General features: G+C 44.3%; 1 protein-coding gene across 1 annotated transcript in view; it reads right to left on the reverse strand.

Annotated features, from left to right (window-relative positions):
- Positions 1-6,061: 6,061 nt before the first annotated feature.
- LEMD3 (LEM domain containing 3) overlaps positions 6,062-16,152 on the reverse strand; it is a 56,390-nt gene continuing 46,299 nt past the window's right edge. Inside the window, exons 9-13 of the mRNA XM_073651714.1 lie at positions 10,493-10,668; positions 10,124-10,205; positions 7,496-7,601; positions 7,309-7,387; positions 6,062-7,222 (exon numbers count right to left, since the gene is read on the reverse strand). Of these exons, the coding sequence (XP_073507815.1) occupies positions 7,068-7,222; positions 7,309-7,387; positions 7,496-7,601; positions 10,124-10,205; positions 10,493-10,668 (598 nt within the window). The 3' untranslated portion in view covers positions 6,062-7,067. The remainder of the gene's footprint in view (positions 7,223-7,308; positions 7,388-7,495; positions 7,602-10,123; positions 10,206-10,492; positions 10,669-16,152) is intronic.

The raw sequence follows: 16,152 nt of genomic DNA on the forward strand, positions 1-16,152 counted from the left end.
AAGCAACACCGATTGAGGCTATGTGCCCACGTAGCAGATTTGATGCAGAGCGTTTTTGCCTCTCTGGCAGAAAAAAAAAAACACATGCAGATTTACATGCGATTTTGATCACCACTTGGAAAAGTGCTTGACAAGTTGATCACACAATATAAATCCATGCAACCGGCATGGATTTATAATGTGTGAACAACTTAGATGCTTTAAATGCTGCATCTATAGTTAAAGAAAAAAAAAAAAAAAAAGAATTAAAAAGTTAATAAACAAAACCTGTATATTCACCTCTCCGGCGGCCCCCGATCTCCTCCGATCTGCTCCCGGCCGCATCTGCTCTCTTCAGCGTCCCGCAGTGTACTGTCAGGACCTGCAGTGACGTCAGTCAGCTGATGGTCACGCGACCATCACCTGACCGCCGACGTCAGTGGTCGCGTGACCATCAGGTGACTAAATGACGTCACTGCAGGTCCTGACAGTACACTGCGGGACGCTGAAGAGAGAAGACGCGGCCGGGGGCCGCTGGAGAGGTGAATATACAGGTTTTGTTTATTTTTAACTTTTTTATTTCTTTTTTTCACCGCATGGTAGCCGGGATGAAGAGGAGTTGTAGTACCAGGTACCATCCCAGGTACCACACGCACCGCGATTACGCTGCAGCGTAATCGCGGTAGAAATGGTCATGCTGCGTTTCGCAAAGCAATGCGAATTCGGCACGCAAATTAGCTTAGCACATCATGTGCACAGCACATCCGAATTCACATTGCTTTGCATGGCAGACTGTTTTACAAGCGTTTTCACGGCCGTAAATACGCCACAGAAACGCTACGTGGGCACATAGCCTTACAATCAATTTCACATGCTGTTGTGCAAATGCAATAGACAATATATGGAAATTATTGGCAATTATCAAGACACCCTCAATAAAGGAGTGGTTCTGCAGGTGGGCACCACAGACCACATCTCAGTACCAATGCTTTCTGGCTGATGTTTTGGTCACTTTTGAATGTTGGTTGTGATTTCACACTCATGGTAGCATGAGACCGACTCTACAACCCACAGAAGTTTCTCAGGTAGTGCAGCTCATTCAGGATGGTACATCAATGCGAGCTGTGGCAAGAAGGTTTGCTGTGTCTGTCAGCGTAGTGTCCAGAGGCTGGAGGCGCTACCAGGAGAAGTGGAGGGGGCCGTAGGAGGGCAACAACCCAGCAACAGGACTGCTACCTCCGCCTTTGTGCAAGGAGGAGCACTGCCAGAGCCCTGGAAAATGACCTCCAGCAGGCCACAAATGTGCATGTGTCTGCAGAAACGGTTAGAAACTGACTCCATGAGGGTGGTATGAGGGCCTGACATCAACAGATGGGGGGGTTGTGCTCACAGCCCAACACCGTGCAGGACGCCTTGCATTTGCCACAGAACACCAGGATTGGCAAAGTCACCACTGGCGCCCTGTGCTCTTCACAGATGAACGCAGGTTCACACTGAGCACGTATGACAGTCTGGAGACGCCGTGGAGAGCGATCAGCTGCCTGCAGCATCCTTCAGCATGACCCGTTTGGCAGTGGGTCAGTAATGGTGTGGGGGGGCATTTCTGTGCTCACCAGAGGTAGCCTGACTGCCATTCAATGAGAATATTTCATTCATATCTCTATATACACTGCTCAAAAAAATAAAGGGAACACTCAAACAACACATCCTAGATCTGAATGAATAAAATATTCTCATTGAATACTTTGTTCTGCACAAAGTTGAATGTGCTAACAAAATCACACAAATCATTTAATGGAAATCAAATTTATTAACCAATGGAGGCCTGGATTTGGAGTCACCCCCAAAATTAAAGTGGAAAAACACACTACAGGCTGATCCAACTTTGATATAATGTCCTTAAAACAAGTCAAAATGAGGCTCAGTATTGTGTGTGGCCTCCACGTGCCTGTATGACCTCCCTACAATGCCTGGGCATGCTCCTGATGAGGTTGCGGATGGACTCCTGTGGGATCACCTCCCAGACCTGGACTAAAGCATCCGCCAACTCCTGGACAGTCTGTGGTGCAACGTGACGTTGGTGGATGGAGCGAGACATGATGTCCCAGATGTGCTCAATCGGATTCAGGTCTGGGGAACGGGCGGGTAGTCCATTGCTTCAATGCCTTCATCTTGCAGGAACTGCTGACACACTCCAGCCACATGAGGTCTGGCATTGTCCTGCATTAGGAGGAACCCAGGGCCAACCGCACCAGCATATGGTCTCACAAGGGGTCTGAGGATCTCCTCTCGGTACCTAATGGCAGTCATGCTACCTCTGGCGAGCACATGGAGGGCTGTGCGGCCCTCCAAACAAATGCCACCCCACACCATTACGGACCCACTGCCAAACCGGTCATGCTGAAGTATATTACAGTATAGTTTTTCTGATTCGCTAGGTCTTTCCTCATATGCAGGACCTTAGGTATCCATGGTTACAACTACTACCATAGTGACTGTTCAGTATCATTGGTTATGACCATTAGCAGGTAGCTAAGGTCCTGCAATGCCTGCATTTGAGGAAAGACCGCAAATCAGAAAAACTATACTACATTTTTAATTGGAGGTATTTGCTATCACTACACTTACTACATATTGGGATAGGATCTTGGAGATGAGAATACCCCTTTTTAATGCTGTTGTCAGATTGCAACAGAATTTAAACAGCAACAGGCAGAGCTCTGCTCCACATGCGACTGTTAGGCCATGACCCCACCATCAGTACATGGTTAGTATTTCTCAGGAGTGGCAGCCAAAACCAGGTGCGGAACAATCAGAGAAAAGGTAGAATAGAAACAAGTCACCAATTCTGCATTTATCACCCACTCCTGAGGAAAAAAGCCGGATTTTGGTAAGAACTTACCTGTAAAATCCTTTTCAGCGAAGGAAGGGAGACACAGATTCTCTACTTCGTGGTAGGCGGAGCCCCATAAGATAGTCACTTCAGATTGGAAAAGGACGACCGGCCCCTCCAGTATATAGGCTCCTCCTACTCCCATGTTCATCAGTCCGTACACAAGTTAAGGAAGAGCAGACCAACCAGCAGAACATATCCCCTTCTGAAATTTCAGAAATGAGAGAGAACAGGTTATGTAATAGAAACACAGTCTTAGGCATACCCCATTGGACCTGACAACTGTGTAGAGCTGGCGAAACTGGAAGGAGAGCCGTAGAGCGCTAAACCCAGTCCAGAAGATCGACATCAGGAAGGAGACGCGCTGCATCTAGAAACACAAAAACACTTCTGCCCTGGGAGGGTGCTGTGTCTCCCTTCCTTCCTTCGCTGAAAAGGATTTTACAGGTAAGTTCTTACCAAAATCCGGCTTTCAGCAGCAGAAGGGAAGGAAGGGAGACACAGATTCTCTACTTCGTGGGACGTCCTAAAGCAGTACCTACTTAAGGGTGGGAAATAGAGGCAGAAGCTTCCATACCCCAAAACTTAGGCAAGAGCGCAAACCGCGCTAAATAACGGAAAACTAAGTAAAGGGATAACTTAAATTACCGCCGCCTGCAGGACCCTGCGTCCCAGGGCCGCATGGGCTGAAGCACTTACATCCACCTTATAAAACTTAGTAAAGGTGTGAACGGAGTGCCAGATGGCCACCCGGCAGAGCTGCGCTGCAGAGGCCCCTTGACGAAAAGCCCACGATGAGCCAATGGCTCTCGTGGAATGAGCTTTAACTTTAACCGGACAAGGCTCGCCCTTGAGCCGGTACGCTTCCAGGATAGCTGAACGGATCCACCGAGCTATCGTGTCTTTGGAAGCACGTTGACCACGCAGACGACCTGCCGGAATTATAAAAAGAGAGTCCGACTTCCGAAAACCTTGAGTGATCGTAAGATAGAACTTCAATGCCCGCACTAAGTCCAACGAGTGCAAGGCCCGCTCCCTTGGATTCTTAGGTCCTGGACAAAGAGAAGGCAACACAATGTCCTGATTAATGTGGAATTGTGACACTACCTTAGGCAAAAAATCTTCACGAGTACGAAGCACCACACGATCCGGAAAAAATTCCAGAAAAGGAGGTGAGCAAGAAAGTGCTGCCAATTCCGATACCCTTCTCAAAGAGGTGACTGCCACCAAGAAGGCCACCTTCCAAGAAAGTAGTGAAAGTTTAGCAGAATCCATAGGCTCAAAAGACCTATGCTGAAGGGCTTCCAGGACTAGATTAAGCCGCCATGGAGCCACAACTGCCCTCCGTGGCGGAAACTGACGTGCGACTCCGCGAAAAAAAAGAGCGCACATCCCTGCGAGAGGCAATAGCCTTCCTAAAAAGTGCGGAAAGAGCAGATACCTGTCCCCGCACCGTACTAACTGCCAAACCCCTGGCCAGACTAGATTGCAGAAAGGCCAAGAAGTTGGGGATGGAAAAAACCCTCGGGTTTCTTGAGGATCCAGAACACCATGAATAGAAAGACTCCCAAGTTCTGTGATAAATCCTGGACGTAGCTGGACTCCGGGCCGCCCGCAAGGTAGCAATGACCTCGGGCGAAAAACCGCGACGGGTCAAGAGCCACGCCGTCAAACGAAGGGACCTCAGGTCCGGATGACGAATGGGCCCGAGTGAGCAAGTCCGGGCGAAGGGGCAGCGGAAACGGAGGTGCCGCCTGAAGAGACACCAGCATCGAATACCATGTCCTCCGCGGCCAGTCTGGTGCTATCAGAATTATTGATACCCTTTCGAGTTTGATCCGTCGGATCACCAGAGGTAGTAAGGATATCGGCGGAAACGCATAGATCAGCTTGAACTGACCCCACGGGGCCACTAGAGCATCCACCGCCACCGCCTCCGGGTCCCTGTACCTGGACATGAACGTCGGAATGAAGGCAGGAAGCAAAAACGAAAAAGCATGCGCAAATAAAAAATAAAAATTACTGGCCTCAGTCTCTGCTCTCCAGTCAAGGCAGCGTCTGAAATAGACAAGAAACACACAGGCAGTACACTTGCCGTAGCCGTCAAAGATACTCTTTAGACCAAAGAGCACTTACCCGGCTGAACGCCACAGGGATCCTCAGGGATGTGTGGCGCCATGGCCCTTTGCTCCCCTCTATGGCGGAGCACGCAGGGACCCTCTCAGATGTGTGGTGTGCGCCTCCGCCAGGGAGCGCCCTGTATCCCCCGGGGCGGGCAGGCATAAGTGGGAACCTCAAGGGGTACACAGAGCTGCCAGGGGAGGGTCAGGGGTCTCAGCAGCGCCGAGACCCGCAGAGACCTCTAGACCACGGGGGGTCCAGGACTCGCTGGATATAAAATAACTCTTCTGAGGAGCTGCCGAAGCAGCGACTATCCTCTGAGACCTCAGATAAAAAGACTGATGAACATGGGAGTAGGAGGAGCCTATATACTGGAGGGGCCGGTCGTCATTTTCCAATCTGAGGTGACTATCCTATGGGGCTCTGCCTACCACGAAGTAGAGAATCTGTGTCTCCCTTCCTTCCCTTCTGCTGCTGAAATACTGACCGAATACTGACAAAATACCAATAGTGGGGACGTTGCCTTAGAGGCAGGGCCATTAACTGACATGTATGGGGCAGGCTCAAGCAGTGATCCTGTTCCACTGACCCATAGACTTGTGCCATACATGTAAGGTGGCTGTCTAGTGGGTCAATGAATTAAAAGTGGATGAAACAGATTGGAAACAAGTTTAAAAAAAAAATGGATGAAAAACATACTTTAAAAGGATCCTTGTAAACTAATCACAGAGTGATGTTTGGAGTCTTACAGATCAGATACAGATTTATTTTTTATTTAAATGGCGTTTATGGAGCAATGAAACTATGTATCCATGTGACTAAACAGATGGCACACAAATGTGTGAATGTAGTCTTCAACCGCTTTATACTACCTCTGGAGCCCACTCTCTTTAAATGAAACGTTCACGGGCATTCTCCTCAAATTCCTTGAAATGAAATCATGCCTTACAATAACTTCAAGCAATCTGCATTGGTGTTGTAATATAATTAACTCAGGCTAAAGCTAAGGTTTTAGTATTCAAGGAAACAGCTTTGCCATGTACTGGGTAGAAAATGAAGTAGAATAACTTTCTTTTAATAAATCAAAACTTTAATAGTGAGGAATACAGGCATCTTCCTTGTTTATACATTTACTACACATTTGGGTGTCAGGACCCAATGTATACGAGTGTAACAAAATTCACTGGCTTGATCTTTACAATTGCTATAGTGTGGAGGCCAACGTTCGGGAAAACAAAAAACATACTGCCATGTCAGCCATACCCTGTTCTAATATTTCTGAATAAATACATTTCACAAAATAAATTGTCCAGCATCTGCCAATTGCTTATTTATTGCTCACAATAATTTGAATCTTTACAATTGGTATCAGACCTCACGTGAAACAGTCAGACATTTTATATAAAACCTATAAAAGATATTTAAATTTGTATCTAATACTTTTAAAGGTAACTGGCTGTTTGACCTTTATGAGATGGTGCAGCCAATTTCTTATATAAAATAACATTATGAATAAAATAGGAAGCTTATTTACTGCCTCTAAGCAGACATTTTCACAAGACTTTTGCCGCCACCAATTACACTTAAATACAAAAAGGCAAAGTACATGTCTTACAATTCTTACCTTCGTAAGCCAGATATTCCCTGTACTTCAGCTGTAACAAAATCACTATCTACAGCAGCAGAAGTCATAGCCTCAAAAATGTACAATTTACTATTAAGAGTATAGATCTATATGACAAAATAGTGTGCAGGATCCCATAGGAATTCAATAAATTATCTTCCACGTTTCAATTCAAGAAAACAGTCGTATGGTTCACAAACAAGTCATGATCATCTCAAATTGGTCATAAAAACACGGTTTTCCTATAATGCAAGAAACCACTAGTTTTCCCTCTGTTCATCTTGTAATGTCCTTTGGATGATTGACCACAAGAGCCAACAATCTGTGTTCTCACTGGAAATGTTAATATACTGATGAAGGGGAGAAAAAAAAAAAAAAAAAAAGGGAAGACAGGTGCAAGTCAGGACCCCCGCCCCTGTTGCAAATATAACAGTCATTGTGCCAGCAGTCTCATGAGGATGGAGATGTGCCTGTTCGCAGATTTAACTGTGACAAAGAGTTCATTTGTTTGTTTAAAGGCTTCAGAGGAGTGTTGCATGTCAGCGCCGGAGGAAAACGATGATGATATCTGTCTAATCGCAAATATTTCACAGTCACCAGCTTTCCTAAAGGAGGTAAAACAAAAGTATTACTAAAAGTCTGGCTTCATCTAAACCAAATGTATTAAAGTACAAAATGTGACATTCCTTACCATCAAACCAAGATCCATGCAGTGCCTTGAATGCCTTTCCGGCATAGTCTGGTGATAGACACTTTACGTAGACACAACCCTGTATTAAAAAAAAAGAAAAAGAAAAGTAAATAAAAAAAAAAAACAAACCAAAAAAAAAAACCACACAAACTGAAATTCAGTGAAATTTGAAGAGTAAGACAATTACCTCACGGGAATTTCTATCAACTGCAATGTGAACAATCCCTTCATTATCACTGCATTTCTCCAAAATAGCTTCTTGAATTGCCAAATGCCAGTGATCTCCAATTTCCCTAAAAACAAATGTAAATATATGTACTATATGTTAGTGGTACATTTTGGTTGATTTTTTTTTGCGTTTAGTCATGAAAATATTGGAATTTTGGCAGACATTTAGCAATTTTCAATATATTTTCAATTTTTATACCCTTAAACCAGTGTATAACATTAAAAAAGTTACGCTGATTTAAAGTAGACATGTGGTTAAACAATTTATCTGGAAGTTAAAAGTTCATCTGCAATTTAATTTTTTTAAGCCTTGTAACAAAAAAATTAAAAAAAAAAAAAAAAACTTTCGGGACAGAAGAAAATGGACTGTAGAATTTGCTGTGCAATTTCTCCTGAGTACACCAATACCCCCATGTGTGGTGAAAAACTACTTCTGAAGCACCATGCAAAGCTTAGAAGAGAAGAAGTGCCATATTGGAGTTCAGATTTTTTTTTTTGTTAGAATGGTTTGATGGTGCCAGAACAAGCAGAACCCCCCCCCCCCCCTTCCATAAGTGACCCCATTTTACAAACTACACCTCTCAATAGACCGAGAGAGGTGCAGACACACACACACACACACACACACACACACGAGGTTTGTTTTTTCTTACTTTGTCCAACCTTACCCCCAGCACTGGTTAGCAGTATATGAGTATTTATAGCTGCTCGGTGATATGGTTGAATCACTCCCGTGTGCATGATTTGCAACTGTTTGACAGTTTTAATACATGTGAGGAATGTCTATTTCTTACACATTCCTCACATGTAATAAAGCTGTCAAACCGTTGCAAATCATGCACATGGGAGCGATTTAACCATATCACCGAGCAGCTGTAAATACTCAAAGCTCGGCCCTAGCATACTCGGCGAAAGGGTTAACAGAACATACTCGCTCAACACTAATTAGCAGCTTTCAGCCAATATTCTTTTTACACAGAAAACTGCCAATCTGTGGTGTGGGCCGGGTTATACACAGGTCAGCATTCTGAGCTCTGTTAGATCTGCAACAGAGAAAACAAATTCTATCATAACTTCTGCACCAAGTAAACTAAGTGATACATCATTGGAATCAGGCTCGCTGCGAGGATTCGCTGTTTTCTGAGCCGGAAACAGCGGTGACGTAAGAGTTATGCATACTCCTGGGCAGAAGCAGTCTAGTGGGCATCGCTCAATACAAGTGTATGACTGCAGACTTCTCATTTTAGACCGGATAACCCCTTTAATGGAGACCAACAAAAACACTGCTCGGCCATCTCCAGATCCCATAGAGAATGAATAGAGCGGAGGACAAGACTGACCACCACTCCATTTTTACATGGGGCTCTCAGGATTAGTGAGGGGATCTTGGTGATCGGACTCCATAGAAATCAGGAGTATATTCCTGTTGGGGGATAACTTACTGATTTCTCAAAGCTTGCTAAAAAGAAAAAAAATTTAAACCACAATACCCAAGAATCCCTGGCTCTGGTCCCTTCATTAATCCACCCCTCCCCAACATGGTAGGAGGATTACTGTTTATTTTACAGACATGAACCCAGGCACTGCAAGGCTACAGTGCTAACCACTGAGCCACTTGTGTTGCACATTAGCTCAGATCTCGCTACGGTGAACTGACGATAGTTGGGATCTTGGGGCCTAGGAAGAGTAGCAAGTCCTGGGTGAATTTTTTTCAGACTGCTGCTGTTCTTATATACCATAATTTAATAAGGGAATATTACTGACTGACTAATTACATTTTTACCACTAAAATTGATTTTGCCCCATATTTTTACTTTTCACATGAGGCAACAGGTGAAAATAACTGCTTAATTTGTTCCGCAATAACTTCCAAATGCAGCAACACACCATCACGGTTTGAGAATATGGCAGGGCTTGGAAAAAAAGAACGCCGTTGGATTTTTGGAGCAGAGAAGTTTCCAGGTGCCATTTGCAGACCTCTTAAGCCAGAAAATTAGATACCCCTCCTCAAGTGATCCCATTTTGGAATTTTATCTACCAATGTACTGACTATTTTGACTCCACATGTGTTTCCTGAAATGGGCGCAATTATTTTTGGACGGCTTGTACTTCTGGAGACAGGCACCTGAAAATTGTTAAGCGGGCCCTCCCTGCTACAGTAATGCCATAAATCTGTGCTAACTGGTTTAAAAATAGTGAGGTTCAAGGGTAGGGGGCATTTTGATTTGGGGTGCAGCCTTTGATGGACTTTTGAGGGGTGGGACCACGTGGCTTTTTTTAAAAAAATTTTTTTATTTTTTTAAATGCTTTGTGCCATCACAAGAAACTCCCTACATCTCCTATGACAGACCCGAGTGGTGGCTCATTTGAAGTTTATGTTGGTGCTGTATAAGTTCAGCTGTCAGCTACACAGCGCCTGCAGGGATTGTGCCAGGCACAGAACCTGAGCCCACACGATCTGGATGAAAGAACTAGTACGTTTAATGACGGGAAAGTAAATTGGAAAAGAATAAAATCTAAAATAAAGTTTACCATTAGTAGACTAAGGCAGATTGGCAAGAACATTACTTAAAACACTTATACTTACATGACTGGGTCAAACATGTTCCGTATCTTTAAACAAGGAGTGAGGCTGTTTGGAGGGGAATTTCTTTTATCTAAATGGAAAGCTGTAATAGAAGAAACCATAAGATTTGTCACAAAAGACTGCTACTGCGACTGAAAATTTACAAATTTATATTCCACAAAAATAACCTTGCACAGCAGAAATATTTTTTCTTTCTGATTTAGACATACATTTGGTCTACTAGTTGTGAGGAAAGAAACACCTTTTCGCCAGCTGACTTCTTTACATAAACTAAGTTGCAAAATAAGGAGCTCATTATTTGCATAATTCTATTGTTTCTCTCAAGAACAGCCAGAAATCTGTTAAGAACTATAAATCCTACACACCCACCCTGGCCTTGCCACACTTTAGATGGGATGACTGAAGGTTTTTCACATGTAGCCGGCTGAATCCATTTCCATACAAGGAAGTCTGCGCCTCCAATTTTCTTTGTTTCAGTACATAAACGAGATTCATTGGAAGCCAGGAATTCTACTGCTCTATTCCAAACTTTTTTCATTTTTCTCCTGTGCAAAAGGAAATAGAAAATGATTGTGACTTTTGAAGGAGTATTATACGTGGTACAAGAAAACTATAAGCTACAAAGCAAGGATATGTGCATACGGTGTCTTTTAGACGATGGCAGAAGTAGTTTTCCCAGGCATAGCTTTAATGCAGCTTTGCCAGAGGTTTTGACATGCTTGCGGCAGTTCCACTGCTGCCATCTTATCGTATACTGTGACATATAGAGCCTGAAGAATGAACATGTCTTTTTGAACTTGCTGTACATTGTATTCATTTTACAGATCACTTTTGCAGGTGGATTTGTACATGTCAACAAGTGTTTTGAGGATAGATCCCCATTCTTTAACCCCCTTCACGACTTTTGACGTACATGCATGTCAAAAGTCATGTCCTTGCCTTTGTTGCAGGCTCGCACGTCAAGCCTGCATCTTTCCCAGCAGATGGCTGTTTTAATAGTTGTAGGTGGATCAAAGCTCCTCCTGCGGCTAACCTGTTAAATGCCGCTGTCATTCCGCTCTACCATCATTGTGCCCATGACGTGATCGCAGGGCGTCGATTGGTTGCCATGAAAGCCGGAAGACTGCTGAAGACCTCCATGCTTGTCATGACTATCCTCCTGTGAAAGCCAGCTTGTAGCTGGGGTTCAGATTGTGATTTTAGCTATACACAGCAGTGCTAATGCACTGCTGTATATAGCACAAGCAATCAGACTATCGCAGCTTCAACAAATCACCTAACATACAGTAAAGTGAAGTTTTTAAAAATATGAAAATCTCAAAAAGGATGAAACCAAACCACCTCTTTTGTCCCATTAACCCCTTAACGACCTTGGACGTATCTATACGTCCAGGTCGGTAGGTACTTACCGATCTTGGAAGCATGGATACGTCCAGGCTATTTTACAAGCGCAGAGGCAGACAGCCGACACTCAGTGCCAGGAGCAGTGTGATCGCAGCATTTAGAGAGCAGGCAGAGGGAAGATTGCCCCTCCTCACTTGGATCAGAGACCCCGCGACGTCATCACGGGGCCTCGTTCGTTGTCATGGTGACCTGATGTCTTCATGACGACATCCGAGTCACCAAAGCAGGCAAACTGGTTAGATCATGCACTGAGCATGATCTAGCAACTTTGCTAGTCAGTGCAGTGCTGACAGTTTGCATAGCATAGGAATGCTCCTGCATCCGTATGCTATACTAGCGATCAGGCTGCAAAAAGTGAGATTCCCATATTGGGACAAAGTGAAAAAATACATATATACACAAACAAAAGAATATTTTTATGGAAAATTATATAAAACAAAAAAGGACACATTTAGTATCGCCACGTCCAAAATGGCCTGACCTAGAAAACGATCCCACTAATTAACCCCTTTAGTGAACTCCATAAAAAGTTAAAAAAAAAAAAAAAGGCCACACAAGGCAAAAAACGATGCTTTATCATACTGCCAAACAAAAAGAATGTAAATAAAAAAAAAAAATGGTACTGCTGAAAACGTCATCATGTCCAGCAAACAAGCCGCCATACAGCTCCATCAGCGGAAGAATAAGTTAAAGCTTTCAGAATAAAACTATGCAAAAATAATTTATATAAAAGTATTCATTGTGTAAAAGCACCAAAACAACAAAAAAAGGATATAAATGTGGCATCGCTGTAATCATAAAAATGTCAACTTGTCCCGCAAAAAAACAAGCCCTCACATGACTGTCTAAAATATGGAATTATAGCTCTCAAATATGGGGATGCAAAAACTAATTTTTACAAAGAAAAAAACAAAAAAAGCAGGATTTAGTGTGTAACAGCTGCCAAACAAAAACCCGATATAAATCTGGTATCGCTGTAATCACACCAACCCGAAAAATAAAGTAATCTAATCACTTATACCGCACCAGGAACAGCGTAAAAATAAAACCAATTTTTCGCCTGCTGTTGATTTGTTCATTCTGCCTCTGCTCACATTTATCCTGCATTGTACGCCGAGCACGTACACAGAGGTTTCCATGTAAATCTCTGAAACACGCGATTCATACGAAACCCCCGGCGGAATATTCCCTATAACGCTACAAGCGTCCCTCTGTCTGAAGCCTCTATAGACTGCAGGCGTGACACGCCTGCACTTTCTGGCTCCAGACAGAACGCATGGAGCAGTTAAAAGGTAAGAGGAGCGTATGGCGCTGGAGATCGGTATGCGTTCAGTGTCTGATCTCCGGCGCCATACTTACCAGACTGGGAGGAGTGTTGCCGCGGCACCTCTCTTCTCACCAGAGACCGGGGCAGGAGTGAAGGAGTCTGAATCGGCGCATGCGCATAGAGCTATCCGGCGCCATTTTACTGAAGACACATTTGCAGTGTGTCTTCTGCAAAATGGTGCCGGACAGCACAGTATGGGCACGCGCGTACTCCGGCGCCACACTCCTCCTCCGGCAGAACAGGACACCAGCGCTGGAGCACAAGGAAGAAAGGCGAGTATAAGTGCTTTTTTTTTTTGTATGTGTGAAAGAGGTGAGGGGGCCATACATACCAGGATTGAGGGTGAGGGGTGCCATGCATACCAGGATAGGGATGAGGGCAGCACATAACAGGATGGAGGAACAGGATTGGGAAGCACAAATACCAGGATGGGGGCAGCACAAATACCAATAAAAAATACTCGCCACCCAGGTGTAGAACGGGCTCAATAGCTAGTATTCACTATAATGAGGCAGATTGAGGGATTGTGGATGCCTTCAGACATGTGATCCGGCGGTGTCCGCCCATATAGGCGCGCATAAAAGCCGTCGGCCACAGTTTTGTGCACTTCTGAAAAGGACACCGCTGAACAGAGGCCAGACAGAGTCCAGAGTAACTGCTGCCTCATTAGTGAATGGATTGAATAGGGGTTTCAGCTGAATCACATCACTCAGATTTAGATGGAAACCCCAATGTAAGTGCTCAGCGTAGAATCTATGTGATCTTAAATGTGTAAAATGCTCTGATAACAGATCACGGACCTGAGTGGGGGCTTGTTTTTTATGTGGATCGAGTGGAAGCTATTGTTTGGAGCTATAAGGGGCTTCCACGTTAGGCCCGACGTCAGCACCCAGGCAAGTGCTGGGGCTCTGAGCAGGCGGGGGTGGCCACTTGCTGTCGGGACATGTGAGCGGAGGAGAGTGGTGCCAGCGCCCGGTTCCCCCTACCCCCACCACTTGCTCAGGGCCTCAGCACAATACTTGCCTCTCCCTGTGCCTTCCGAAGCTGCTGCACTGTGACGTCTCAGGTCAGAGGGCACGATGACTTCTTTCCACCGTGCCCTCAGCTGAACAGCCACAGCGCAGAGCAGGAAGACGGCGACGCGACTGAGGAGTCTGGAGCAGCGGCAGGAGGTGAGGAGAGGAGAGGAGAGGTGAGGTATTTTATCCTGTATGGAGGCATGGAGCGTTACATGGGGGCCAGTATTCTGCATGGAGGACTATGTGGTGCCCATCATACTGTATGGAGGACTATCTTGTCCGGTCTGCACTGTGCGCTGTGAGGATTTGCCGGTTTCTGAGCTATTGTAGAATTTACAATAGATATCACTCATGTAATGTAAGAAGTGAAATCTTTGACACTGTACTATATCTAATTTTCTCTGCGGTATCTGTGCATCATGAATCGTGGTATGTGTTAAAGGGGCCCACTGAGACTTTTTCGCCCAGGGCCCACAAAAACCTGGAGACGGCCCTGTTCCACGTTACTTGTAGCACAAAAAGCTCTGGAAAAACAAAATTGCTCCTCGCCCCCGAAAAGAAACTCAGCGAATTCTGTGCTCCCAAATCTAAATAACACCCCTTCCTTCTGAGCACCAGTATGTCTAAACCACAGTTAGCGTCCACATGTTTGGCATTCTTGTAGTAATCAGTGCCCACCTAATTTACACGTACTGGTCACCACAACAACATCCACTGCTGTTTGTTTCTGGAAAACATCCATGGAGTCAAAATAGTCACTATACCTGTAGATAAATTCCCAAAGGGATACAACTTCCAAAGTGGGGTTACTTGAGGGGGGATTCTGCTCTAGCAGTTTAGCGCCATTTTTATCCATTTCCCAGTGTGAAAGTGTAAAAACTGGGGGCTAAAACAAAGAACTTTGGTGGTAAAAATTAAAAAATTCTGTGACCCACCTGTGGTGTCAATATGATCACTCCACCCCTAGATGAATTCATTGAAAGGTGTGGTTTGTAAAATGGGTCTCCGTCAATGTGACATGGCACCCTCAAACCAGTCCAGCAAAATCTGAACTCCAATATGGCGCTCTTCTCTTCTGAGCTTTGCACTATGCCAGTATGTGGTCAAAAACTATTTTTGAGGCAGAGTAAGGAAAAATTGCACAACAAATGGGGCATAGTAATATATATCATTTAATAGATCAACTTTGTAAAATTCAGTGAAGCACCTGTGGGTTCAAGGAGGACTTCACCACATGTCTAGATAAATTCCTTGAGGGGTCACTTGTGGGGGGTTTTCCACAACAGTGGCCCTCCATATAAGACATAAGGCAAACCATTCTGTCTGAGTTCCAAAACATCACTTTCCTTTGAGCCCTGCCATGCGCCCAAATAGTAGTTTTTGCCTACATATGGGGCATCTACATACTCTGCACAACAAATTTTGTGGTCCAATTTCTGCCATTTCTTTTACTACCCTTGTGAAAATAAAAAAATTGGGGCTAAAAACATTATGGGAAAAAATTAGATTTTTATTTTCACGGTTCAAATGTGAAACTGAAGCATCTGGGAGTTGAATGTGCTCACCACACATCTAGATAAGTTCCATGAGGGGTCACTTGTGGGAAGAGGGAGGAGATTTCCACTGTTTAGGCACATCAGGGGCTTTTCAAATGCAACATAGCATCCGCTAATTATTCCAGTAAATTTTACATTCAAAAAGTCAAATGATGCTCCTTCTCTTCATAGCCCTGCGTCCCAACAGTAGTTTTCCCCCCACATATGGGGTATCTGTGTGCTCATGAGACATTGCACAGCAAATTTTGGGGTTTATTTTCTTTTGTTACTCTTGTGAAAGTAAAAAAAATTGGGTCTTAAGTAAAATTTTTGTGGGTGGGGGTGTGGGGAATTAAATGGTCATGGTTTTCTTCCACATGTCAAATTCCTGTGAAGCACCTGAAAGCCTCAAGAAGCGTATTAACCTATGTGCGCATGTTCAGGATTTGGAGCAGAAATTTCCGCAGTGTTTCTGCATCTCCTTGGCAGGAAAAACTCTGCGGAAAAACCGTGCAGTTTTGGCGCGTTTTTGTACATGAATGCATGCTTTTTTGGAGCTAAAGTTATTTGGTTGGACATTGCTTTTTGAATTACAGTCACAACTGGGGTGAGTATATTGGTTAATTTAAATGATCAAAGAATATAATCTGTTGCATTTCAAATAAATGTTTGCTCTGTGTCTGTTTATTTAACGCTCTACTTTAATTTTGTTTGGTGATGACAAGGTGTCAGACCCTTTCATCA

Source organism: Phyllobates terribilis, unplaced genomic scaffold, assembly GCF_046119375.1.
Source record: "Phyllobates terribilis strain yellow unplaced genomic scaffold, ASM4611937v1 Scaffold_11__3_contigs__length_659146591, whole genome shotgun sequence".
Classification (NCBI taxonomy): domain Eukaryota; kingdom Metazoa; phylum Chordata; class Amphibia; order Anura; family Dendrobatidae; genus Phyllobates; species Phyllobates terribilis.